Genomic DNA, 26,972 nt, shown 5'->3' with positions numbered 1-26,972 from the left:
CAGAGTATACGGTATTGTTGATTTGGTATGTGACCTGAGGGGAATGACCTCGCAATACCTCATCGAACACCGGGGATTGACCAAGGACATTGAGGTCATTCTGAGATCCGGCAACCCCAAAAAAGGCATGCCAAACCCAAGTGTCGAATGAAGCTACGGCCTCCAAAATGATACTTTTTTGGCCCTTCCGATTCCCATACTCTCCTTGCCACGCAGTAGGACAATTCTTCCACTGCCAATGCATGCAATCAATGCTTCCGATCATTCCTGGGAAACCTCGAGCCTCGCCTTTTTGTAGAAGCCTTTGCAGGTCCCTCGGAGTGGGTTTGCGAAGGTACTCCCTCGTGTACAAATTTTCCACTGCATCACAAAATCTCACCAAGCACTCTAGGATAGTAGATTTTCCCATCCTTGCAATCTCATCCACCTGCTCTGCAGATGCCCCATAAGCAAGCATCCGCAAAGCAGCTGTAAGTTTTTGCTCCGGGATAAGACCCAAAACTCCAACAGCATCATGCTTTTGAATGAAGTATGTGTCGTAATTACAAATATCATGCATGATTTTTTGGAACAAATGTGGCTGCATTCTATATCTCTCTCGAAATTTATGAGCAGGATATAACGAATTTGGGATAAAGTAATCCTCCAAGAGATTCTTACCCCGAGACTCTCTGCGTCTTTCCACATTCGGGGCACGACGACGATGGTGTTGGCTTGATTGATTCATCATACACACCGCCGCTACTTCAAGCATTTCTTCCTCTTCTTCATCGGCGTCCCGATCTTCTTCCTCACGTCTACGCCGGATTTCTTCCCATTCTTTCTGTTGCCTCTCCAACACCCTCCTGAAGTTTGACATTGAGAGTATAATGGGAATTCAGAAGCTTTGCTTTCCCATATACATCGAGCATGACATTGAAGGTGATGGTATTAGGAACAAACCCACATTGAAGCATCTCATCAAAAATCTCCGAGATCTCATCAACTGGCAAAGCACGAGAACAGCAGTTTATGACACAATTGTACATTTCCTGATCCCAAGTCACTCCACTCTTCAAGAGTTTGTAGTAGAGATCTTTCAACTTATCAAGCCTTCCACATCGCTGATAAATACGAAGCATATCTCGGAAATTATCTGAAAATCTTATCTGACATGGGACACGCGGCACAATTTTATAGGGTGAAAATTTTATCGGAAATCTGATATTATAATTTTTATTAATGAATATCCGAAAATTTTATCTGGAATAAGACACGTGGCAACCGAGATTCACATCCGAAAATCTTATCCGAAAATTTAATTACAAAAGATTATCAAAATTAATGATTTAAAGTATTAAAAAATAGGAAATAAAGTACAATGAATAGTAATTGCCCTAGACTTGCCCTAGACTTTGCCCTTGTGGGTGGAACCACAAATGGCAAGGCTGACACTATTCACGTGAATAGTGTCAGCCCTTGCTTGCCCTTGCTTGCCCTTGCCTTAGACTTTGCCCTAAGGGGTGGAGTTGCTCTAAACCCAAATGGTAGCCAAATAAGATTTAGGTTTAATTACTATTTTACTCCCTCAAACGGGCATTCGGTCTTACTTTATCATATAAAATTGAAACTTTCTCATTTAATTCTCAAAATCTCTAAAAATTAATGAAATTTTCTCACTTTACCATTTTTATCAATTTCTATTCACAAAATAATTAACTGAGCTCACGTGGCATGTGCATTTTAGTAATTTTAGTTATTAAAAATCTTTAAAATCCAAATTAAATATAAAAAAATACTTTTTAATTTTTAATTTTTTTTAGGTTAACAAACCCATTCTTCCCTTTCTCCCATTCCCGTCAACTCACCAGCCCATACCTTCATCTTCCCCGTTTTCCCTTTCCGGTCACCGTCATCCCCAATGCACCCAACAGACCACCAACCACCCCCCCCCCCCCCCACCCCCGGGGGGGACATTTTAGATCCTCTCTCCCTCTCGTCAACCCCAACCCCCCCACCCCCCCCCCACCCCCCCCCCCCCCCCCCCCCCCCCGGCGGGAACTTTCTAGCTCCTCTCTCTCTCTCTCTCTGATTCGTCGATCTCCCTTCGATTTCACTAACTGATGGTGGGTGGTGGTTGGATGAGAAGTTGGTTGGTTGGGTTTGACGATGGTGGCTCGATTGGACGGTGGTGGTCTGAATTGGTATGGGTGTAGTTACTGGTGGGTTTGATTGGATGGTGGTGGTTTAAATTGGTATGGGTGTGGTGGGTTCAATGTGGAGGTTGTAGTCTAACTGGGTGGTGGGTTTGATGGTAGAGATTGTGGCTAGTTTGACTGTGATGGTTGGGGATTTGATAAATATTAAATTCTCATTCTTGAAAACACATAATTACACTTTAAAAAAAAATTAAACCAAAAAAAAGTTAAAAATCTATTCTTTATATTTAATTTGGATTTAAATTTTTTTTATAGTTAAAATTAATAAAATGTACATGAGCACACTTAACGATTTTGTGGATGGAAATGAACGAAAGTGGTAAAGTGAGAAAATTTTATCAATTTTTAGAGATTCTAGAAGTTAAGTGAGAAAATTTCAATTTTAAGGAGTAAAATGAGAATGAGCGCCTATTTTATGGGGTAAAACAATAATTAAGCCTAAGATTTAAAATTAAGATTTGTTTTTGAGAAGGATGAGTCTCCATCTACAAACCAAATTTTAACTTGCTTGAAAGACAATCCTCTTGGTGAAGCCATGACTTGCCAAATATAAAGGCTGCATCATTTACTTGTGCTGAAGAAGTCTAGTATATAATTAAAATTGGAGCTTTTGGATAGCCTTTAAGAAAGAATATATGAGGGCTGAAAAATGATGCATGGCAACCAAAAAGCCTATGAAAGGGCCAATGATGCATGGGGCACCAAAAGGTTCCAAGCAAAGCATGTAACTGTAACTACCAGAGTGAGTGGAGGAGAGGGAGGGCCCCAAAATTATTAAAACACTAAATATAAACATTGCTTTTCCCTGCAGATAAATCAAACTCTGTTTTCTTTTATAAAAGGCATCTGCAAAGTAAGAACTCAAGCTCCCCATAACCACTTCACCATAATGACATTATCCGTAAAGGACTCATTAGTGAAGTTGTTTAGAATAATTGCTTGTTTAGGTAAGGTCTTGAATTCGAGTCTTAGCATCCGTATTGTGTATATGAATTTAATATATTATCGTATCTCTCAATACCAAATGTCCTATAAAAAAAACAAGGCATTATCCCAAGTATCAAATCCACTTTGGCCGCATAGATTTTAACCAAAGAAGCAAAACAGGACATCAGTTTAAGAACCAAAACAGAACCATACACACCAAAAGGACAGGAAGAGATTAAGAATGTAAAGGCATGAACAGAAGAACACCAAGCATGACAGTCCTGCAAACTTAATCCCAAAGACCATTTTCTTTGGAAATTTCAAGATGCATTTTGAGTCTCTTTGACTTGGTGTTCTGCCAACCACTTCTGGTAAAGTAAGGCAGAGACAACAAACCTCCTTATTTATATCTACATGTGGGAGGTTCCTCAAGCCAGCTACACATGTCTTGATTCATAGCCCTCAAAATGCTCATATCTGTTGGGCTATAGATCAGAGAGGATAAAAGAATTTGATGGTTTTTGTCCTCAAGTTTGGGAACAGAAGCAGAAGAAACTAGATATAAGATGAATTTTGTATGGGGAGCAGGTGAGCCTTGCCTATATGCTCTGAATGCGACTCGGAGTTCTGAAAAACCAGTGTCATAAATTGGCCTCAACTTTTGGATAAAGTTCTGCTCATCAATGAATAATTGGTGCACATATCATATATACATGAATAGTGTGAAAATTTCCAAGATGAGAAAAATCAACCTTCACCGACCTGGGCATTGGCTACACAGCCTTAGCTAGCCTTAGCTTTGAGTAGGCTTCCAAAAGTCCAACCAGATCATCATTGTCGGTGCATTCCAGATAGCATCAACCTCCTCATCATGGCCCAATGTTCCCCGCATCAAACTTATCCATCTAGATCTGGCACCCATTAGTTCAAATGTTCAGTGACAAATTTTTTGTTTTGTTTTTTATACAAATGACATTGAAAGAGGGAGATTTCGACACAAGACCTCATGCGTAAGAGTAATTGTTTTTACTATTTAAACTACAAGGACCTTCCGTTAAGTGACAAAATAAAGGTTTGAAATTGTTGGGAAGACCTAATTCTAATTTATTAATCCAATGCTTTGTCTTCAAGGTTAAATTTGTGGCCGACGTAGGGTTTAGCCATAGAAGTTGGCCTGAGCCATCTGCTCTAGTTTTGGCCCATTCGACTACTGCTGACCCAAAAGCCCATAGAATCAATTTGGGTTGGGTTACACCAAAATTTGTGCCTCTCCTTCTCTTTGAGTGACAGCAATTGACTGGTGCAATCTTGTTCAAATATTGGGCTGAAAAAAATAAAAAAGGAAATTTGTGCAGAGATAGTCGTTTTCAAGGTTTTGTTCACATCTGGTTTGAGTGTGTGAGAAGCAGGCAAGAAAATGGACAAGACCGGAGCGAGGGAGAGAGAAAGAGAGGGTGAGTCACACCACCAGTAGCAGGTGCAGGTTTCCCCACTACATCCACCCCATACCCATCTCATGCATCCAATATCTTCAGCTTTTCCAGACTGACAATGGACACGCATCAGCCTTTCAAGCCATACAAGTGGCGAACCCTCCCTCCCTCAACATTTCTTTTTGATCCTCAATTAACCTTTGCTAAACAGTAATCAAGCTCTTAAATTAACCATCATTAGTTGTCTCATCTATTTTTTCTGAGATTAATTACAAGCCTCAGTTCTTCAATGAATTGATAATGTCTCGCTGTTAGAGTTTTAGGATCTGAGTGTTAGATTTTGTGAGAAGAGAGAAGAAGAAGGTATGAAAAAACTGATGAAATCCCAATCTGCTCTGCTATACGTGTAGCAGAGAGAACATTCTCATTAGCTCAGTGCACAGTACCACAACACACACTTGGTGTGAGGAGAAAAAAAAAGACAGTTATGCACAGTACCAGCTGGATGCTTTCCATCAAAGCAATCTCAGCCATTCACTATCTAACCAATCAAGCTATGACACCTGGACTAAGTATAAAGAAATACAAATAAGCAGAAAACACAAACTCTTAATTCTGAAATCAGCTTAAGCACTTATAATTCAACACTCGCGACATGTCCAATCATATACGGTCTTTTCTGAGTCGGTGTACAAAAATCTTTAAGCTTAAGATGTCTCCGATAATTATTAATTAGCGACAAAGAGCCCACAGTCGACAGTTGCTTTGCATAGATATAGCCAAGCATGCTTGGCTACGTCAAAAAGTCCCCCACCAAATGCCTCAACAATTTCACAGGCCAATGGGCCACTCCCACATCCCAACAATATTACATGTCCAAATTATATTTCACGCGCAAATGGGCCACATCGTTAAGCATTTAGCCAACATAGATCCCCTTTAAAAAAAATATAAATTTATAATAAATCTCCATCAACGACAAAGACGACAATTCAATACGTAAAAAAAGTAAAGGCGAAAGAATAGTCCGCTTTGTGCTCAACGCATGGCTCCGTTGAGGGCACCTATTGATCCAGTAGCAGCAATGCATCTTCTACGGACCCAAGCTGCAACTTGGTCTGCCCCCTAACACCACTGAGCCCCAAAGTTGGCGAAAACCACCGGCAGGCCTTGTCAAAGTTAACTGCGATGCAGCTTGGTCTACCCAACTGTTGAAAGGAGGCGTTGATTGGGTTATTCGTGACACCTTTGGTATGCTACTTGGTGCTAGGGGAGATGGTGATCTTCGCGGCTCTTCTGCTTTGATGATGGAGATCCTTGCCATTAGACAAGCTCTGAGTGCGTGTGTCCAACTTCAACTCACAGATGTGATGATTGAATCCGATGCCCAATGAGGTATCTCAATGCTCAACGGACAGGTTGCAGTGGATGCTAACACTGAAGGGAATGTCTTCGACATACAACAGCTCGTGTCTCTGTTTGCACGGGTGATCTTTGTGTTTACACCTCGACGTTGTAATCGGGCTGCACACGCGGTAGCTCGTTTTGTTTTTAGATAGGGAGATTCTCATGTTTGAGATTATGTTGGAATTGAATAACTTTTTAATATTATTGCAGCCGATATAAATCTTTTTATTCGTTTTTAATAAAATTTTCCAACGAATTTGACAAAAAAAAAAAATACAGAAAATAAGTAAGATTAAAACGAAGAAAAAATAACATATTCAATCGCATACTATAAATCATCTTACTACTCTAAAATATAATCAATAAAAAAAATTCAAGTACACTCGAAAATTTACTCTTTAAATCTTCTTAAATCTTTCTAAGTTTCTCACTTCGCAATATCAACCCTTGATTACTTGATCATATATAAATATCAAAAAATACAAGATAGATGCCCAAAGATTGGTAATTAAGTTAACACAATGAATGAATGGATTACCTTAATTTAATTAACTCACATCCGATTTTGTTTGGAAGAAAAGGAACAAGAAGCGATCGTCGTCCACTCTGTCCCCTGTAATAAGAAGCAAGATGTGTGTACTAAAATGGAATTTGACAAATATCCTCAATTATCATTTCTCAAAAGCTACAAAAGACCTCGACATGCTTTTGGACAGAGTCGTGGAGATTATGTTGACTCTCAGTCACAGTGTATCTGCTTCGACCTCACCAAAACCTGAAAATAAAATACTCCCTCTCTCTCTCTCTCCGTGTCTCTGTCTCTCTCACTCACTCCGTGCCTTCATTGTTTCGTCTGGTATGCAAAAACTACTCCCCACCCGTCTTTCATTCTCGCTCTCTTTTTTGGCTATCTTTTTCCTTTTTATATTCTGTTTGTTTCCCGAGAAACCGTAGAAAACGAGCAGAAATTTTTGGGAATCTTTTAACAGCCATTTGGTTTCCCATAGAATTTTAGTACCCAAACGCACCTACGTGAATGGGTTCTAACTTTTAAGTTATTTATTGAAATGGGTATTCAGTATACTTTGCTTTGCTTCTTTTCAAGACATGATCTTTTGTCTGCTTCTTCTTTTAAGCTTTTTTCTTAAGCAAGGTTTGAGCTTGAAAAACATTTCAGTCTCTTTCATGGGATTTCCAATGTGAAAGTCACTGGAAAATGTGATTCTGTAATCTGGGTATATTTTGGTTTGAGCTTTAAGTGTTCATGTGTTTATGCTCTGTAGTCGTGTTGGTGCGGATTTTATTTGAGGCTCTGTTTGATTGCTGACGAAAACCAGAAATGGAGTGAAACTATGGAGCTATGCATTTTCCTCTGCTCAGTTTTGTTCTCTTTTTTTTCTTTCTTTCCAAAACACTGAAAAAGTCAAGCAATCCACTTTTCTTTTGCTACTCTGTTCCTCTGGTTTCTCAGCAGCCAAACAAAGCTTGATCTTTTGGGCTACTTAGCTAGTGGAGCTATGGTTTTGATCTTTTGATATGATGGGTTTGCTTAATTCCATGCAGCATCAGTGTCTTAGTTTTTGGGCATTTATAAATGTTCGAATTTTCATCTTATTGCTTTGATTGTTGATATGGTTGTTTTGATTTTGTTCCCACAGTGGTTATTGATTTTAGACGTCAATTTTTTTTTGGGGGATGAATCTTTGTGCTTCTTTGCTTCCATGAGGCATTATGTATTTACTTGCATTTCCTATTCCTATGATTTATTTAAAAATGGAAATTTACCGTTTGCTTTTGTGAATTGTGGTAGGCATTAACATTACTGCATAATTCCTTTGACTTCAATTTTGTTCTACTTATGGAGTCTTGGAGTTTCGGTTCAGAAGGGAAAGGATTTTTATTCCCCGAAGAAATAGATATACAAATTGATGCGTTTGCAAGGAGTAGAAAAGCATTGCTAGAATGGGATAACAAAACTTGCTTGAATTTCGGTAAAGAATCAGTTGACGGCACGGAGTTCATGGAATTGGATCTCCCTGACATAGTGAGGAAGCCTTTTCATACAAACCAAGGAGTGGAAATCTTGAGTGGTGTGGTTGGTAATGATTCTAGTTATAATTCTGTAGCTTCTCCTACTTGTTTGATTTCTTCAAGTTCATCTTTGGGTGAAGGAGAATCTGGATCAAAGTTTTCGAGCCCGGTCACTGAATCTAATAGCCAGGATTCATCACTCATTGCTTTGAAGCTAGGGAGGTTGACTGATAGCAAAAATGGGCAGAATGGTCAACATGCTAAAGAGAGGTCTAAAAGAGGTGGCATTAAGGGTTCATACTCTCACATTCCCACCTGCCAAGTCCTTGGTTGTAACATGGATCTTAGCTCCTCAAAGGATTACCACAAGAGGCATAGAGTTTGTGATGCTCACTCCAAGACTCCCATAGTGATTGTTAATGGCATGGAACAGAGGTTTTGTCAGCAGTGTAGCAGGTTTGGTTCTTTTTTCTTTTTCTTCTAAATTTTCCTTATTATGCCATCACTTTGCTTTTCCTGTTCTTAAGTTTCTGTAGTTATCATGGCACATAATCATTGAAAGATGGTATTAATTTCTATCCTAATTATGTATTTGGAACGAACCCCACGGATGATCCCAGTTGTTTATTTCTGAAGTTAAGTGATGAATTTCTTTGTTGACTTATGAGAAGTAAAAATGAGATGAAGATATATGAAATCTGAAAAAGAGGCATCCCTTTTACATGGGGTGCAGTGTCTTGAAGATGAATCTGCATTACCACAACCACCCTGAACAGAGTTAAAGAAAGTTATGTTGCAGATTCAGCACTCCACTTTAAATTTTGCTCCTAGGATTGGCACATAGTAGGATCTCATATTGATGGTGAGGGATGAATTCCCTCCTGCATTCTTTTTGATGGCTGAAAAATTGTAAGAAATATATAGTTTTCTTTTCAAGAAAGAAGAGGACGTTTTGTGTCTTTTCAATTCAACTTCAACCTCAACCTTTTTAAGATTCCATTTTGATAGTCAAATAAAGCTTAAGCAAATTAATTGGACAGTGGTACGATTTTTTTCCCTGTCCAGTTATGAAGTTCTTTAACCTTTATTTGCTGTATAAGGTTTTTGCTGAGTGGTATGAATTAAATGGGGTTTTGGGCTTGAAAAAAATTTCTAGTTTTAATAGCTCTGATGTTAGTTCTTCAACTTTCTCATGGTTTCTAGTTTACATCTGACAATGAATGTCAAACCTATTGAATTCCTCTTTAATTTTTATACCATTATTCACCCCAAGCTCTAAGTGCTGAGTTGTTATAACTGGTATGAACAATGGTATCTTTCTGTGATTAGGTTTCATCTGCTTGCTGAATTTGACGATGTTAAGCGCAGTTGTCGTAGACGCCTAGCTGGCCACAATGAACGCCGAAGGAAGCCTCAACTAGATACCCTCAATTGTAAACCGCATAAGTTGCTTCGGTCATATCAAGGTATGAACACCCACATATATCTCATCTGCTTGCAGTAAGACTGAAAAAGAACTTAAAAATCATCCATATTGAAACAGCTTTAGCAATTTTCTAGTGTTTTTCAAATATGGTAGGGAACATTTTTAAGGTAATGACACATATGCCACTGTCTGTTCATCTTAGAGTTAGTGATTGAGCCAGAGTGCCAGGCAAAGGCACTATTGTGAATGCCATGTTGACCATCACATACCTTAATCTTATAATCAACTCATAGGAATATAGTATTTTCTTTAATGTTTTATCAATGAAAGAGAGTAAAAGATACTGGAGGAATAAAGGGGATAAGTTTTTCTAAGATTGCAAGATGCTAGAACCAAGTATGATTCATATACTTTTATATATATTGTGATGGAATAGACCTTGCTGTGTGATTGTGTCTGTGGCTAGATCATAGAGATAAGGGCAAGATAACTTTATCCTATTCTTTAGTCCCACTACGTTTGAATCTTTTGACCAGGCCATGTCTTATCTATAATATGTTGTTTTTCAAAAATAACTTTTTTGCTATCAAGGGCCAAAGTGGCGATATCAGCCACCTACAGAGGTCCTTTTAATTCTCTCTGTCTATGGATTTTTGTAAAGTTAATTTTGGATCTTCTAAGCGAAAACAATAAAGAGCACTACCATCCACTTAATACACACTAATTGGCATTGAGGATTAAAATGTGTGCAAACAGTATAGTTCTCAAAACATTTGATTAGAACAAAGCATTTGTTCTGCGGATGAATATATGTTTTTTTTGTCTAAGCATCAATATTCATGTACCAGGTGAATGAGATTAGCAGCTATGATTTTTACAGTTAGCTTGTATATTGGTTTTGCAGGCACTGGTTATGTAGGAACTTCCTTTGCAAAGAGAACACCCTTTGTCTTTTCAGATATTCTTCCAGGTGGCATTCTATATCCAGAAGAATATGCACATGCTAACCAGTATGGAAATGTCAAATGTGAAGATGAGTCAACTTACAGTCAATGTGTAACACCTATAGCAAACAGGCAAATGCTTCCGAAATCTGTCCTTGGGAAACAACATGCTCCAGGAATTCCTTCATCAGGAAATGAATACTCTACTTTTGATGCAGCATCAACCATTCAGAAAGCATCTGGGTCCTCAAACTCCTGTTGTGCTCTCTCTCTTCTGTCAACTCAATCGCATAACTTATCAGGGCATTCAGCAGGAGTTCAGGTTCCTAGCCCCTCGATAATACAACAAAGTACTCATCACAGTGTTGGTCAACTTTATGAAAAGCCTTCAAGAGTAAACTCCATGGAAAAATGTGGACAAAGCGGGTCCTACCTACATATTATGAACTCCATGGGAGTTGACCAGATGGAATCAGTAATAGATTCTAGTCAGGCTGTTGACTTCCAACTTCACACAGATGGGGGTTTTCAAGAGTCACATTGTTTAAGTACCAAGTATTGTCTTTCTCCCGAACATGGAACAACTTTTGATTTGCTGCAATTGTCATCACATCTTCAAAGAGTGGAGCATGAGAGAAACTTTTTGCAAGTAAAACAGGAGCATGGAGAATACTACTGTTTCCCAACTGCTTAAGCGTCATGCAGTCGACAATGTGATTATGTGAGTGTTTCCACTTAAAAACTTTGTTCTTGTTCTTTTTTGTCACCCTGTGAAAGTGGGAATGCCGAATGCATTCCCGGATTGAAAGTTTATATTATCAACAGATCGTGTGTAGAATCTTTCACAGCACTCAAGTAGCTCAGTTGAGTAAACCCTCTCATTCAAATCCTCTTTGCTTTAAAAAGTCCTTGAAAATCTAGTAGCAGCATAAAGGCAATCTAATCATATTTTGTATACTTGTGTTGTGTGCACTTAATCATTGGATGAAATGACTGGCTGTGTCTCCGCATGTATATAGCTTTATGCAGGATATTCATGATCATGAGGATTTAATGAAAACGACGTTAATGATTGTGCAGGTTGGTGGAGGCAGTTTGGGTTTTTCTGCATCAGTAATACTCTGACTATATTGGTGGATTCTATACAAAGGCTGGTAAAAACTTTAGATACCATTGGTGGTAAAACTTATATTCTGAAGGGCAAATAACAAGAGAAAAAGGCAATGTGGATTCTGATATTGTAAAGTTATGCAAGTTGACACCTTTATTTTAGTTATGTGCAAACTTTATGCTAATATAATGATTTAAGTCATTATCTTACAAGTTTAAAGTATCATTGGTTCAATTTACTGTGTGTGATGGTGTTCAAATTGTACCTGCTTTCTGATCTCTTTGAGCATGGATAAGTTTAATGAAAGAGAATGGAGCCACCAACAATAGTGTAGGGTTTTGTCAAAATCCTTCTCTCTTTTTTCATATCAAAGTTCTTTACACAGGGTGGCTTTTTTCTTTGTGGAAGATTATCATGCCTGAGCAACAGGCTAACTTCTTTATTATTAATGTTATCCTCAATAAAGTTCTGCTTGCAATTTTCCAAAAAAATAAATATAAATAACTAAAAATACTGTTGCATCATGAATGTTTAGTGGGTTGTCATAGATTTTTATAAATGGAAAATTCCTCTTTCCTTACGAAGTAAGTAAGAGCTCTTATAATCCTACTAACAGTAGAGTAACATGTGCATGAGTTTTTATTTGTGTGGAAGTTTATACACATCCCAGGGCAAAGAAAAGTCTGTCAATCTTGGCTATTTTTGTGAGCCTTAATCACTTCCAATTAAAGCAAAAAGTGGATTAGCATCAAAGTCTTGAATTGAAACCACTAACAAATAGTGCTCATCAGCCACCACTTTGTTTTTTAAAAAAATAATGAAGCAAATAAATATGCACAACTTGGACATAAAGTATGAATAACTTTGTCCTTGCAGCATATGAATGTTAGATTAATGTGAAAAGAATTGTTAATGCATGTTCGTGTGCATGTGGAAGCAAACGCATGCCCCAAAAGCACCTAAACCCCATTTTCATGCCAAGCTTGTAGCAATCATATGACATCACGAGTGACGTCGTTTAAAGGCGCTTTTAGCCTTGACGACGAGTCGACGACTGCTTTGTTAATTGAACTCTGTCGTATAGCGTCGTTTTTGACTTTTTGAAGTGCGCCGGTGATGTCGGCGGATTTGTTTGGGCTTATTGTTAAAAACATTTGGGCTATGGGGGTGGGCTATATGGATTAAGGATTGCAAATCGCGGGTCACGGGTTGTTGATCCATTCAGGATTTTAACCCCGGAGAAAAAAGAGTCTTTTTTAAATGAAAATTATTATGTGCTGAAGTGAAAAAAAAATTAGAGTATATAAACACCTAATAATGCGACAGTCTAGAAGATAAGTGGCAGAACATTTTGAAATAAGTAAGAAAAAGGTTATACGTTGAATGCAAAGCAAATTTGCTTTAACATATGTTAGAGAAATATCTAAAATAAAATACGGAGGCAACTATTAAATATGTGAGAAACGCTTGCCTATCACGAGTCTAGTGTTTCTCTCTTTATCATTCACCTAATGCAACTAATCACACGATAAGAGAGATAGAGAGGAATAGCCGGTTTTAGTAAGGCCTACTAAAAAACTTGGAAGAGAAAACGTGTAAATATGACTAGAGAAAGAATATACCAAGATCTCTTTGATGATGACTTACAGAGAGGGGAGTTCCTCATATTCTTTTAGAGGAGTCAAACATTATTCTTATACTTAATTATAAGACAATTATGAAGTATAAACAAGAACCTCAAATCAAATTGGCGAAACTCGAAAGTTAATAAATAGAAGGATCCAAATTCCAAAAGTACAAAATAAGAACACCAAACACTAATTGAAAGTACTCAAATACAAAATAAGTTCATTAAAAAACAAAGAGAAAAAGAGTACGTAGGGAGTCAAACTCAAGTTCTAATTAAAGTGGGATGATGTAGTGGTAGCTAAGGTAGGCAGCTGATCTCCATGGGAAGCAAAGCAAGCATCAATCTGAGTGAGAGAGGCAAAACCCAAGTTCAGGTGGTGATCATCCCCATCCCATGTCATGGAGTTTTTGGGTTTTGGCAGCACATGGCCAGGACGTTCATTCCTGCAAAATCTGAGCCCTTCAAAGCATCAATCTGAGAGGCAAAACCCAAGTTGAAGGAAAGCCACAACAACCAAACAAAAAAAAGAAGAAAAAAGAAGAAGAAGGGTTTTAATAAATAATAATAATGAATTAATATATAGAAATAGATATAGACAAGATATTCTCTCTTACGTTGTTAGTGCTGCTGCAGCTCCCAGAATCTGATCCAGCTGACGGACTAGGAATGTACCTAGCCCACTGTCACAAATAATATAATATTGACAGCTAGCTAGTCAGAGTTATATATTTCACAAATTAATAATGCGTAGGGCACGTGGTACATGAACCCTAGCTAGCTAATAAAATGCAAAAAGAAAAAAAGAAAAAAGAAAAAAGAAAAAAAAAGGGAAGTTCATTAACGTACATTTTTTGCTGCAGCACTAAAAGCTTCTCGATGTGGGATCTCTGGGTTGGCTGCTTTGATTCGCTGGATCTCTTCTCTGTATCATCAACACAAAGAAAAGGAAATTAATTAAGAGTGATTAAATAAATAAAGATGGCTTAATTAGCTTGGATCCCCTTACTTCATGAACCGATTGTAAGCAGATGGAAGTCTGTGTTTCTTCTCAGGTGCTGCAAAACAATTTGAAGTTTATTATTAATCAAGTAATTAATGAAGGCGAGACTATATCAAATGTGGTTGGTAACTTGTATATACGTACGTTTGACAACGAAGGGTGCTTTTGGGGATGATGGCTCGCTTGATATTGGTGAAGATGATGATGAGGATTGGCCCTTTCTGAATTCACTGCAGCATCCCGCCTGCTTCTCATTATAATAAAATCAACACCTTATTCTCATTAGATAGTCATATATCATACATATATGAAAGGCTACCTGAAGAGTAGAGAGAGAGAGAGAGAGAGAGAGAGAGAGAGAGAGAGAGAGAGAGAGAGAGAGAGAGTAATTATAGAAAGGTTACCTGAAGAGTCAAGGAGGTGGGGTGATCAGAAAGGCATTGACCTTGAAGTGCAGGTCTGGTGCTCAGAAACGACAGGTTGCTGCAATGACCACATTTCACCGTCACAGTGTCCAGCAACCGTTTGAATGGAAGCCCAACCTACACATTTATATAAGATTTTATACTACGGGGGAGAGAGAGAGAGAGAGAGAGAGAGAGAGAGAGAGAGAGAGAAGTAGATATTAAATAACAGGACTGTATATAAATGAACATACATATCAGCATGCCACATAGAATTAAATCCTTAGTTATGTATGATTCTGAAAGGGCATGATATATGATACTCTTGTTGTTAGAGAGAGAAAGAAACTGTGTGGTTTCATTTTGTTATAGGCAGCAGCACACATATATATATATAGATATAGGAAGGTCGACAAAGCTTATCTAGAGTTGGGAAAATAGATTAATATATATAGCTGGCATGCAAAGATACATAGTGTATGTGTGTGTGTGATTATTACCGCAAGAACAGTGCTGCAGAAGTTGCAGCGGACATAGCAAAGATGCTCAGATGGTTGATTAATCAAGTCCATGGTGACTTTCTCTTCCAGGTTCATGTCGAGAACAAAAGGAAGACAGAAGAAGAAGAGGTGGTTTGGGGTTTGGGTTTGTAAAGGAAGATGAAAGTCTGGGGTTTGGGTGTTGTGATAGAGAGAGGCACTTATAGTTTAGGAGAAAGTAGCAATATATATATACATAGCATAGCAAAGCAAGAGTGAAAAGGAAATCTAAAGTTACTATACTTACACACCCACCACTCACAAAGTCATCATCATCGTACGTACTGCTTCTGCTAGCTGCTGCACTTAATTGCATTGCAGAGACCTCTCACTTGCACGTACGTACCAACCACAAACTTAGATATTGACCCAAGATATATATATATATATATATCTCACCATTTTCTCGAGAAAAGATCCCATGTGACATTTGATATATCCATTTCTCTTCTCTTTCTTTTGTTTTTTGTTATTGTTTAATTGTTTTTTACCTTGCCACGTAAATGGTGTATTCAAATCTATGATCATCCATTGATTTGAATGAATAAAGATTTGTTATCACCCTAAACCCCTTGATTATATTTTCATATTTCACCTGTATCCTGTATTGACAAAGTGCAAGATCCCTCGAGAGAGGACATGTCCCATCAAATATATTGTTACACAACAAGACCACCAGAGAAACAACTCGAAATTGACCATTTAGCCAATTCTTGTGATATACCCTATTGCCTATTGGCATCTCTAGGCATTCAGGATAATTCACAATCAAAATCTTGTCGGGGGAACATTTTCTTTCTTTACCTTTTTTTTCTCTCAAAACAAAAAAATTTGGAGTTTCGGGATTCAAATTAGAAATTCTTTTAACAAAATATAAAGATACAGAAATACTACGTTTATAGTTAGTCCGTTCATGATGCGAGTTCAAATTCCTATTTTATAGAGTAAACTCTTATCCTAAGTTCCTAACTCACTCACATTCACCAAATATGCGACAATGAACTTGGCAAATATTGTTTATATATGGCCTAGCTACACTGTTGTAGTTGAGCTGTAGCAAAACATTTCCCAGCCAATGGCATCGTTTATTGAGAGACATATCAGCCACGTCATCATCATGCATATGCAAACGATGAGCTAGCAGCCTGCAGTAAATATGAATTGGAGTTTGGAGCCACCCAGTAACCAGCCAGCCCGAATATTTATTAATATTTGTTGAATGAATGAAAGAAAAAAAGTTGGGGCGATGGAGAGAAGTTAGTGAGAAAAGGAGGCCCTGTCATCCCTTCCTTCTTTTGTGGGTGCAATGCCAAACTAGGAAATTCGAAAGAGACCACTGCTAAAATCACATGTCACTTCTTTCCAATTGGCCTGGACATGCCAGGACATGGGTTGTTTATATATATATATATATATATATTTACCTCTTTTTTTCTAAAAAAATAATTATTTTGGTGATGGGACGATTCTTCATTTTCCCAAACAGGAAATAAAGCCATTTTAACACTTGAATCTCCACCTTTCTTTGCTGGTGCAAGAAGCTGTTTTCCCAAGACCTCCTCACTTTTTTTTTCCTTTTCCTTTTCAACTTTGCATGATCCTTAATTAGTCCTTGAATTCATAGAAGTAATTGCAGGCCTCTCTGCTTCTGCATGAATCATGATGATACGTTTTGTACATGGATTGGACGCTTTTTGTTTAACTGGTGCCCCCACGAGATTCCCATGTCTGCTCTGAACCTCACCAAAGAAGTTACCAGACCCTTATTTTTTCCTTTCCTTTCAGTCAATCCATGAATATGATGTTCCAATTTGTGGTTCAGTTCATTAACATATTTGGACACAATCATTAGATCTATGCCCTCCTCCATTTTCTATCTGTTTTTAGAAATCCAGATTTGACCCATCTCTTCCACCATCTCTCTCTAGCCTGTCTAGCCTCTATAGCTACCTAGATTTTGGCATGTGTGCTTGTTGGACACTTCCCTAACGTCTAGGGCACCTTCTTCCTGTTAGGTTGGTGCTCATTAACATTATTTGTTATTTCTCTTTTTTATTCAAGTTTTTTCTTTGTTGGCTTTTTTCGGGGTTTTGATCATTCTAATATGATATCAGAGACGTTTTCAGCATAGTTGATTTACATTTACTCAGTAGCACGTACAAAGCGGAATTTTATATGTTTAGCCACATGTGCACTAGTTTTTTTAAAAAACAACGTCCGTTTTTGTGACAAATTGGATCATAAGATTATTCGTTTATCAGTGTTCATTATTATACTAAACTAACATTAAACTAGGCATATATTATATATAGATATACAAATTATGATGATTAAGAAAACATATAGCAGACTTGCTCTCTCCCTCCTGCATGAAATCATGCAACGGACAATGCACGGATGGAGATTTTTGTGTTTTGACACAACTACTGCTTTAAAGCAGGATGCTACCATTCCTGAAAGCTTATCAAAAGCTGGCAAACCAAAGAGGAAAATTCCATGAAATTGAAACTGAAAAAGAAATCGAGTTCTCGAGCAATGCAAGCAAACCAGATTTAATTTTAAGTTTTTATTCTTCTTTTAGATGCTCCAAGCGTCCAACTAACACATTAATATCTTGAGTTGGATGCAATCAAGATTATCCTCTGCTTTGAATATGAGATAAATTGGAGTTAGGTTTTAACAAAAATGTCATTGTAGTATAGTGGTAAGTATTCCCGCCTGTCACCCGGGTGACCCGGGTTCGATCCCCGGCAACGGCGTCGTTTCGTTTTTTGCCTTTTGCCTTTCAATCAAGATTATACCCTCTACGTTAAATAATTGTAAATAATTTTTTGGTTGAAAATTAAGCAACAAGGTCATCGTTTCATTTTTGCCTTTCAATCAAGATTATATCCTGTACGTAAAATAATTGTAAATAATTTCTTGGTTGAAAAATAAGCAACAAGGTCGTTGTAGTATAGTGGTAAGTATCCCGCCTGTCACCCGGGTGACCCGGGTTTGAACCCCGGCAACGGCGTTGTTTCATTTTTGCCTGTCAATCAAAATTATACCCTCTACGTTAAATAATTGTAAATAATGTTTAGATTGAAAATTAAACAACAAGGTCGTTGTAGTATAGTGGTAAGTATTCCCGCCTGTCACGCGGGTGACCCGGGTTCGATCCCCGGCAACGGCGTCTTTGCGTTTTGTGCCTTTCAATCAGATTTTACCCTCTACGTTAAATTATAATAAATAGGTTTTAGGTTGAAAATTGACCAACAAGGTCGTTGTAGTATAGTGGTAAGTATTCCCGCCTGTCACGCGGGTGACCCGGGTTCGATCCCCGGCAACGGCGTCTTTGCGTTTTTGCCTTTCAATCAAGATTTTACCCTCAGCGTTAAATTATAATAAATATGTTTTAGGTTGAAAATTAACCAACAAGGTCGTTGTAGTATAGTGGTAAGTATTCCCGCCTGTCACGCGGGTGACCCGGGTTCGATCCCCGGCAACGGCGTCGTTTTTATTTTTGGTGTTCACATACCAAACCAAAATACAAATGCAGGTAATGTTAACCTCAAGTCTACCCGGCCTCAAAAGACCCTCTCATTTTCGTTCCCGCCACAAACTCCTCCTCCCTCCCTCTCTCTCCTAAAAATATAAATTAAAATTTTCGCCGCTGTTTTTCTTGATGTCCTTTCGATAGCTTATCAGACTGACTCTCAGAACTAAAAATGACGAAGCCTAAAGTCGAAGAAGCAAAACCTAACGCGGAAGAGAAACCCGACGATCTCGAAATCAACTCGATCGGCTCCCTCTACAATGGACCTTGGGACAAGAAGTACTGGAGCTCCTCCAGGGTTAGATTTCCTTTTCCTCCTCTTAATTTCAAAAATGTATGAACACATAAGCATCTAGGATAGAAAATTATCTGTTCTTTATGCCAAAAATTTATCTACAATACGAGGTTTGAGCTCTTCGATTGATTAGTTGAGAATTTGAAAATTAATTGACAATGAGTAATTAGTTTAGTTAATGAATATTATACGTCGGTTAAATTAGTGTTTAGTCGTTCAAATTTTGTTATTTGCACTAATTTATTGGATTATTATGTTCAAATTTTGGTAGGGGAAAGATCGGTATCCTTATCCAGTTGGGTACCGGGCTGTTCGAGCTCACAATGGGAGCACATATAAGATGGAAATTCAAGAAGGTCCTAAAGGACCTTTATTTTCGGTTAGCCACTACTAGCCAGGCCCTGTTGCTTTTGATTTTTAATGATATTTAATTTTTGGTTGTGATTTGTTTCTATGGGTTATAAATGTGCAGATAATTGCTGCTGATGGACAGTCGTCTTCTGGGCAAACGCCATACATTGCATGGGAGAAATTTCAGAAGGCATTTTTTCCCCGCATGAAGATTTGGCATGGGAAGAGATTTTCGTGTAAAATAGATGGTGTGGAGGTAGATATTGATTCCTTTGCATAAGTAGTTTATTTCAGAGTTGCTTTTAATATGAGCAATTGGGGTTCTGTGAACAATCCAAGCAAGAGAGGATGAAAAAGTAAAAGCGACTTTATGAGTTTAGTCAATATGAAACTAAAAACATTGACTGGTGACACAGTAACTAGTGCTCCATCATGAATTTTGTGTTAGTCACCCATTACATGTTCAATTAACTTGCAGTTCATGACTGTACTCTACTCATCAAAAGTTTATTCCTGTTCTTGCTGCTATATGTTTCTTTTTATACCTGGTTACTTGATTTCATCTATTGGAAATGGTGCCTTCTCTGATCAACCTCTATGCAGGATGGTTTTTAACTATTCTGTCTGCTAGATAAGCCTAAGTTTTTTTTTTTTGTTAAATAGGTTTTCTTTCTTTTTATTTTGTTCTTTCCTCCATATTCAATGTAAAAGTTTAAACAGACCATGATGGTAATTCAACATGTTTTGTATGTAGTTTTTTGGGTTCAAAAATCCATTTGTCCAGAGGCTACTTCGGGAGCTGGCCGCAAACGTTAATGGAACAGCAGAAAGGAGTTTGGTACCCTCAAGCTTCTGCAATGGAGCTTCTAGAACAGATGTCGATAATCGCTTTCCAGATGCACGTCCATACTTGGCAATACCCCGAATCACTGGGAAGAGAAGTAGGAGACGTGAAATTGTAAATTCAAAGTCATTCAGTTGGACTAGCATTAAAAGAACCAGACCTGAAGATCTGACATCTTTTGCCGAGCATTCAGATTCAGTGAAAGGGAGTAAGAGATATCATAATAATGGGAATTCCAAGCTCTCCTCTTCTTTGGAAGAAGAGTATGACATTTGTAAATATTCAAAAGCATCGCCACCATTAGTGCATTTAGTACCTGCTCATCAAGAAGCGAGTGACTTTTCAGTCAAAGATAGTTTGCCATTGGATTCTGTTGGCTTCTCCAATCATCCCAGGATGGATGCTGTCCATGAAGAAGCAAGGCTTTTTGTTGGTTCTGGAAATTGCAAATCTACTGTGGTAGCCAGCAACTTGTCTGTGGATGAAGAACAACCTGTGAGCACATTTCCCTTTTTATTCATCTGGCCTCAAAACCCCAAAGGAAGCTGAAAGTCTTGACTATTTTACTGATTCCCATTTGATTCACATATCTTTGAAAACCTTTGAAAATGCATGTTTTCACATATCCGCAAATATGTATGCGGTTACATCACTGTGCTTAGTCCAAACTATGCTTCTCTATGCTTGTCCTTTTATCCTCAATTTTGCACATGTCATGTTTTTGTAGTCAGTTTCTGTTGAATGAGACATATTCTCAACTTCTTACAGCTTGATAGGACTGAAGATCCCAATCCAATGGTACCAGAAAACAAAACTGTAGATACAGTGCCAAAAGATTCTGAAGGTCTTACTGACGTTGACCTTTGTGCTCCCGATACCTATTTTACACAGGGTAATCATTAACTATCCACTTGTTTCATATTCTGTAGTTCCACTGTGATTACCCCAGCTTGTGGCTTCAAGTATTGGTAATTGATCATCATCATCTTAAATGCAGATAAGACTTCTGATTCTGCTCCAGCTATCCAGGATAGAAGTGCATCGAATGTGGTCATTTCTGAAGGATTGCTGACAGAATCACATCGAGAAGAAGAAACAGCCACCTCTAAATCAAATGCAAGTTCTGAAATGAGTGAGTTTGATTTGGTTGGTCAAGAAATGGCCAAGTCAATGATGACATTTCTTCTTCCGCAAGCTATTCCTCTGCTCAAGAAGGGCTCAAGGAAGGAAAAGGGTACTGTGAGCCCTTCTGAAATTCTGCCTTGTGCTCCATCCCCTGGTGTTTTATTGAACCTTATGAGTTCTACACTTAGCCTTTCTGCAGTTGGTTGATTATTCTCTTCTTTACACTTGTAGGTGTAATACTTGCTGTAAATAATGATCGAATGGAGGAAAAGATGTACACCCAAAATAATGATTTTGGTTCAATGGTTCCAACAAAGTCTTTTGTTCCTGACAGCTTAGAGGATGATCAATACGGTGACCATGTAGTCAACCACGTGATATCTTCCTCTGATAAGGCTGAAGCTGGTCAAGATAGTTCTTACCCTGCATGCCTTCTCAACAGTCATGGGCTTCTTGTTGCTGTTAATGAGCATAACAAATCATTAGATGTTCATCTTGAGACCAATGGAACCAAAGATATTTTTCCTTATAAGGAAGTGGCCATGGCTTCTACTGGGGGGCTTCAGGAATGTGACACCAACGTATTTGAGTCTCTTCCAGTATGTATGTCTCCTTGTAAAAGAGTCTTTTCTGAAGAAATCAGGGATAAATCTGCTAATAAGGATGAATGCTCACTAGGTGTTAATATCCATTCTATGAAGAGCAATGAAACTGCAGTTGATCTTCCTGAAGGTAATTTTTTAATACCAATTGTTTTGGTAAATTTGTTGCTTGGTACTCAAATGCTGGATTATGTCTATCTAACATACCCATTTTCAGTATAGTTGGTGATGACGTGCCTTCTACTTCTACTAGCCTTTATGTAGATAATATGACATGATAATTTAGCTCCTTTGTCTTGTGAGTTGTGACAATTTGTTTGACGTTTTTTTTACTAAATAGTACTGTTACTCTATCATTTCTCAAATTAGCCCTTTTTTCTTTAATTATGATCAGGTTATGAACAGTTTTAGGGATCTGAACTCCATGGCCTCTTTTTTTCCCGAAAATCTATGTGTTCTGATTCTTCTGAAATTTTAACTAACTCAAGTATTGATTCTGATTATTCAGCCATAAATACAATTGTTGATAACCAAAGAGGCATGTTGAATTCTTCAAAAGCATCACAGAATGAAAATTCTGTTAAGACAACTGTTGCAGAAACTGGAAATGAGTCCTTCACTAAAGTTCCACACTTAGTATATACCAAGAGAAAAGCTCAAAATATATGTCCTATTAAAGGAAATCACAGTGGTCCACTCTCAGAGAGTATAATATGCAGAAACAGTGGAGATATTTGTTTGCCTGAATCATACCCTTCCGCAGAGACTTTGCTTGCGTTGGAGACTCTTCAGATGGGTTCTTCTGATGACAATTTATATAAAGATTCATTCTGTGCTGAAGCCAAGACTGTGGAACATTCCAGTTGTTTGAATGCAGACAAACCTTCTGTGAATTCTAAAGGTCTCTTAAACGGTCATTGTCCTGCTGTATTACAAGAGCAAGCATTGGTTGGTGCCTCCAAAGAAAAAGATACTTTGTGCTCTCTTGATTTGTCTGTTTCACGTTTAGAAAACCATGTTGACAAGGATGTGGTTGGGCACGAGAACCTCCTTGAGCCAAACGACACTGAAACATCTCAGAAACAGGGGACGGGTCTCATGCATGATCCCAATAGTGTTCCGCATAGTTCAGACTCAAAGCCTCACAGTATGGAACTTAATAACGAACTAACAGGCAGTCTTGAGTTCGTGGGACGTTATTCCCATCAAAATCCTGTTTTGTCAGTATTGTTGAGTGCAAAAGGGACTGAAATTTACGTTTGTGTTTTATGTGGCCCTCTGGTTGATAAGGACGGAAGCCTGTTCATCTATAAGGTAGCAATTGAGGAACCAAGGGTTGGATGCCCTTCTTTTGTTGGTCACACATCAGTAACATTGCCGATTCGAAAAGACTATTTTGGTAGAGTAAGTTCTTGTATGCATTTGGCTCGGTAGGCTTGTCTGGTTTATTGTTAATTTTTTTGACATATATCATCTCTTTGCTAGATTGCTTTGGAAAGATCCAGTTTGCAATTCACCCCGGACGGGCAATATCTAGTTTTACTTGACAGCATTAAAACACCTTACTGCAGGTTAACTATCTTTGCAGATTTTACAAAGTAATGACATGAATTAGGGGTAATGTTATTAGTAAGAATTTCCTTTGAATGTTCTCAGGCAGGGGAGCATCCATTGTTTGTGCTCCACATGTACGTCAAACTGCTCGGAGGAGAATACAGTAAAGATTGTGCAAGTAAGACTTGGCTATGTTTCAAAGGTGGCAAGTTTGAAAGCAGTAGACAGTTTAGAATGCATATTGGTTTGTGAACCTAACAATCTTGTTGCTGTTGGAGAAAGTGGGAGACTGCATCTGTGGGTTATGAATTCAACATGGAGGTGAGTATCTAAAGCCTTTCTCTCAACACCTCTGATACAAGTGCAGGTGTCAAAGTTTTAAAGTGTGATTTTCATTACAAGGAGATACTTGTCCACAAGTCCAAGTATTGGGTTGTTCCTCCCCCCCTTTTTGGCTAGCCAATCATGTTTAAATCTGATATACCCCATAAATTGTGTTCCTTTTTTCATGTTTGTCAACAATCATTCGCTAATTTGAGCAGTTTCCATACCTTTCTATTCTTTGTGTTGAACGCGGTTTAATTGGGCTTTAAATTCCTTGTCTGCAGTGCGCAAATAGAGAATTTTGTTCTGCCAGCTGAAGATTGCATCTCCCCTGGAATAGTGGAGTTGAAGAGAATTCCAAATTGTACTCATATAGTTGTTGGGCATAATGGTTTTGGTGAATTCAGTTTATGGTATGTCTTTCTTAAACTACTCGGGAAGTGAATTTTGGATAATTTCATTTTGTTTAAATTTGATTAGTACTAATAGGCAGCGGTTTTTTCTTTCAGGGATATTTCTAAATGCATCCTTGTGTCGAGGTTCTCTGCAGCAAGCTCTTCAATCTGTCAATTCGTTCCTGTCAGTTTGTTTACTTGGCGAATAAAATGCCCTGTTTCAAGCTACTCTGATATAGAAGAACACATCAATGAATTGGTGGCTGCCACATCCAATAACCAATTTTCTTTGGAGGGGGAAGACATTGCTGTCTGGCTTCTTGTCTCATCATCTTCTGATTCTGATGCTCAACAAGACTATGTATCAGATGATTGTGACTCGAATCCAATGGGGAGGTGGAGGCTTGCTCTAATGGTGAAAAATATGGTGATCTTCGGAAGTGCATTGGATCCAAGGTGCGTTGCGTTGACCTTTTCATGTGCTGGAGTTTAATTCTTCAAATCTAAACTTTTTGGGGCAGTGAACTTCATTGGAATCATTCATGTTGTATGTAGTGAACATTTTTTGGTAGCAACTACTGGAAATTAAGTTGTTGCAACTACAAGCAAAATATCATACACGGAATTTTAGGAATGAAGTTGCTTCATTTTCATTTGTAATTAGTCTAATGAATGACTGAGAATTCATCTGTTTATTGACTTTCGAACTTGCCGTGCAGGGCTGCTGTGATTGGTGCATCAGCGGGTCAAGGCATCTGTGGTACTTGTGATGGGCTTGTGTATATGTGGGAATTATCTACAGGAAACAAATTTGGCGCTATGCATCATTTCAAAGGTATGCATCAATGATTCTTATCTTAACAGTGTCGGAAGTAGAACCAGTTATAAGACAATTCCAGAAGCAGCACTACATTTGCTTCGCTTCTTTGCTGTTAAACTGATGTTCTTTTTACATAATGTTTTGATGTTTCAGGTGGCAGTGTTTCCTGTATTGCTACCGATGATTCGAGGCCGAGCCCAGGCGCTGTGGCCGTAGCTGGGGATAATCAGTTGCTGGTTTTCCTGCACTCTGAAAAGTCGTCTGTACATTAACAAGCAAACAAGTCATTCTTCTCTCTCATGCCTTTGAATTGGGATATATTGTAGATACTGATCTTACATTTTGATGCACAGAAAGAAAGTAGTGCAGATGTATATTGTTTTTGCTGTGGACTGTTATCTCATATGATTTAGCGAGTCCTCTTTCATTCAAGTTTGAATCCCCCTTCCCAATATGGCTTATATTAAAAAAAAAAAAAAATATCTTGTGAATTCTCTCAACTTTTCTTTTTCCTATTTTCTCCAATCTTTTTTTATGAGGTCAAAATTCAATATAACAAACGGTCATTCAATTTCACAATTAGCATGAGGTAAAATAAATTCTATATATACTAAAACCCAATGCAACTAAACATTGTAGCTAAGCACAGTGTAATGATGGAAATGCACCTCATTTTGCTGTTGTTTTCGTTTTGTTTTTTCTTCAGCACAGTAAATTGACGAAACTGCCCTTGACTAAACAGCTTCTTTTGTTCCCGTTTTTGCCCCTTTCCCTTCGTTGAGAGGGTTTCGTCCGCTCAGACAACCCTCTGTTTTCAGTTCGTTTCGAACCAGCTGGTTGGGGGGCAGCCATGGGAGATCTGTATTCGTTGCTGGACATGCGTGGGGGGCCGTCGATTTTTGTTTGTGAGGTGAGTTGCAAATCCAGCCGCACTTTTAGTCTTCGTCTCACAGATTTGGGGTCGGGAGATTTCATCCTTTCTACAGCCTTCGACTCAGACTTCCATCTTTCTTGCTTGCGAATATTTGCATCCTTTGTCTTCAGGTATGCATCCCATCAACTTTTTAACAGATATTTTGGTCTTTATTTCATGAATTTGATTGGTGGCTGTGAGATTTTTCGTCCTTTGTAGAGTTGGGTTCATTTTTTTGGTTATTTTGATTTCAGGTTCTTGGGTAATCTCTAATGCTTTATTTAGTTATTTTTTACGAATTTGGGTTCATTTATTTGGTTACTTTGATTTCAGGTTTTTGGATAAAACATTGGAAAGCAAAGACTAAGCATGCTTTTTTTTATTGAAAAAATTCCCTTTTTTTATCTGCTGTTGGTTGTTGTATTCTAAATATGGAGAAAAAAATTGATGATAAAACACAAGCAAAAAAGAAGTGAAGATTAATCAGGTTTTGACAAAATAGAAATTAGGAATGATTAACTAGCAACCATGCTGATAAAGTGCTATCTTCCCTTCTTAGATTGGCTCTCCAGCATATGGTGTCTAGGGAAACAATATGGTTTACTTTCTCAGTTCGATATGCTTGGTACATAAGTTCTGAAAATTGTCTGGCCTCATTGAGCAGACATGCTGTAGAGTTCTTGCTTGAATGTGTATGGTTTGTCCTTTAAAATTATAATTGAACATAATATTCTAGATATTAGAATTGCTGCAGGCTTATGTAGATCACAGTCTGTGCAACGATTCAATCCTGAGTGAGAGAGTGGTTTTGTGATTTTGATTGTTTAGGGTGACTTGGTGGGCTTGATTGATTATGAGTTTTGAGTCAAATGTACTCATTGTGTATATCTGTTTAACTAGGCTTGATATTAATATATGCATATTGTTTGAGCCATGTTCTATCTTTAGGGTATTTTTTATTTATTTTTTACGAATTTGGGTTCATTTATTTGGTTACTTTGATTTCAAGTTTTGGGGTAATCCCTAATGCTTTATTTATTTATTTTTTTACGAATTTAGGTTCATTTATTTGGTTACTTTGATTTCAGGTTCTTGAATAATCCCTATTGCTATATAAGAGGAGCTGAGGTATTTAAATTTCACAACATATTGGGTTCTATC

The 26,972-nt window shown here is 37.9% G+C and overlaps 3 protein-coding genes, 1 long non-coding RNA gene and 4 other non-coding genes across 12 annotated transcripts; 6 read left to right on the top strand and 2 right to left on the bottom strand.

Annotated features, from left to right (window-relative positions):
- Positions 3,260 to 4,111, bottom strand: LOC109946616. Its single transcript, XR_002269733.1, has 2 exons — positions 3,888 to 4,111; positions 3,260 to 3,798 (listed from the first exon to the last, which is right to left on the bottom strand). It is a non-coding gene; the product is annotated as an uncharacterized LOC109946616 (long non-coding RNA).
- On the top strand, positions 6,567 to 11,715 carry LOC18790408 (squamosa promoter-binding-like protein 6). 2 transcript variants are annotated; one of them, XM_007226760.2, is made up of 5 exons: positions 6,567 to 6,821; positions 7,776 to 8,452; positions 9,326 to 9,462; positions 10,327 to 11,087; positions 11,447 to 11,715. In XM_007226760.2, exons 2-4 carry the CDS (start codon positions 7,824 to 7,826, stop codon positions 11,058 to 11,060), a joined length of 1,500 nt encoding a protein of 499 aa, XP_007226822.1. In that variant the 5' UTR covers positions 6,567 to 6,821; positions 7,776 to 7,823; the 3' UTR covers positions 11,061 to 11,087; positions 11,447 to 11,715. The 2 variants fall into 2 exon arrangements, with proteins under 2 accessions (XP_007226822.1, XP_020411209.1); XM_020555620.1 differs by lacking the exon at positions 6,567 to 6,821 and having other exon boundaries at positions 6,848 to 8,452.
- On the bottom strand, positions 13,316 to 15,107 carry LOC18793592 (protein CRABS CLAW). 2 transcript variants are annotated; one of them, XM_007223937.2, is made up of 6 exons: positions 15,012 to 15,107; positions 14,512 to 14,649; positions 14,252 to 14,354; positions 14,114 to 14,162; positions 13,954 to 14,029; positions 13,316 to 13,787 (listed from the first exon to the last, which is right to left on the bottom strand). In XM_007223937.2, the coding sequence occupies exons 1-6, from the start codon at positions 15,105 to 15,107 to the stop codon at positions 13,680 to 13,682; spliced, it is 570 nt and encodes a 189-aa protein (XP_007223999.2). In that variant the 3' UTR covers positions 13,316 to 13,679. The 2 variants fall into 2 exon arrangements, with proteins under 2 accessions (XP_007223999.2, XP_020410895.1); XM_020555306.1 differs by having other exon boundaries at positions 14,252 to 14,351.
- On the top strand, positions 17,738 to 17,809 carry TRNAD-GUC. The gene has a single exon. It is a non-coding gene; the product is annotated as a tRNA-Asp (tRNA).
- Positions 18,154 to 18,225, top strand: TRNAD-GUC. The gene has a single exon. It is a non-coding gene; the product is annotated as a tRNA-Asp (tRNA).
- Positions 18,313 to 18,384, top strand: TRNAD-GUC. The gene has a single exon. It is a non-coding gene; the product is annotated as a tRNA-Asp (tRNA).
- On the top strand, positions 18,472 to 18,543 carry TRNAD-GUC. The gene has a single exon. It is a non-coding gene; the product is annotated as a tRNA-Asp (tRNA).
- On the top strand, positions 18,626 to 25,398 carry LOC18791472. 3 transcript variants are annotated; one of them, XM_020560788.1, is made up of 14 exons: positions 18,626 to 18,886; positions 19,155 to 19,262; positions 19,356 to 19,490; positions 19,989 to 20,573; positions 20,847 to 20,970; positions 21,076 to 21,210; positions 21,435 to 21,935; positions 22,314 to 23,209; positions 23,291 to 23,376; positions 23,462 to 23,680; positions 23,968 to 24,096; positions 24,193 to 24,534; positions 24,798 to 24,913; positions 25,052 to 25,398. In XM_020560788.1, the coding sequence occupies exons 1-14, from the start codon at positions 18,761 to 18,763 to the stop codon at positions 25,168 to 25,170; spliced, it is 3,621 nt and encodes a 1,206-aa protein (XP_020416377.1). In that variant the 5' UTR covers positions 18,626 to 18,760; the 3' UTR covers positions 25,171 to 25,398. The 3 variants fall into 3 exon arrangements, with proteins under 3 accessions (XP_020416377.1, XP_020416371.1, XP_020416367.1); XM_020560782.1 differs by having other exon boundaries at positions 21,076 to 21,312; XM_020560778.1 differs by having other exon boundaries at positions 21,076 to 21,357.

This window comes from Prunus persica, chromosome G1, assembly GCF_000346465.2.
Source record: "Prunus persica cultivar Lovell chromosome G1, Prunus_persica_NCBIv2, whole genome shotgun sequence".
In the NCBI taxonomy this organism is placed as follows: Eukaryota; Viridiplantae; Streptophyta; class Magnoliopsida; order Rosales; family Rosaceae; genus Prunus; species Prunus persica.
The sequence above is the reverse complement of the archived record's forward strand: the minus strand, read 5'-3'. Positions and strand labels throughout refer to the sequence as shown.

Bases quoted from the DNA above. Each gene is read 5' to 3' on its own strand.
- LOC18790408 (XM_007226760.2), top strand. From the start codon at position 7,824: ATGGAGTCTTGGAGTTTCGGTTCAGAAGGGAAAGGATTTTTATTCCCC. The intron at 8,453-9,325 runs GTTTGGTTCTTT...TTCTGTGATTAG, and splicing joins TTTTGTCAGCAGTGTAGCAG to GTTTCATCTGCTTGCTGAAT. The intron at 9,463-10,326 runs GTATGAACACCC...TTGGTTTTGCAG, and splicing joins GTTGCTTCGGTCATATCAAG to GCACTGGTTATGTAGGAACT.
- LOC18791472 (XM_020560778.1), top strand. From the start codon at position 18,761: ATGACGAAGCCTAAAGTCGAAGAAGCAAAACCTAACGCGGAAGAGAAA. The intron at 21,358-21,434 runs GTGTTTTATTGA...TTACACTTGTAG, and splicing joins GCCTTGTGCTCCATCCCCTG to GTGTAATACTTGCTGTAAAT. The intron at 24,097-24,192 runs GTATGTCTTTCT...TTTTTCTTTCAG, and splicing joins TTTGGTGAATTCAGTTTATG to GGATATTTCTAAATGCATCC.
- LOC18793592 (XM_007223937.2), bottom strand. From the start codon at position 15,107: ATGAACCTGGAAGAGAAAGTCACCATGGACTTGATTAATCAACCATCT. The intron at 14,163-14,251 runs GTACGTATATAC...ATTGTTTTGCAG, and splicing joins AGCACCCTTCGTTGTCAAAC to CACCTGAGAAGAAACACAGA. The intron at 14,030-14,113 runs GTAAGGGGATCC...TTGATGATACAG, and splicing joins GCTTACAATCGGTTCATGAA to AGAAGAGATCCAGCGAATCA.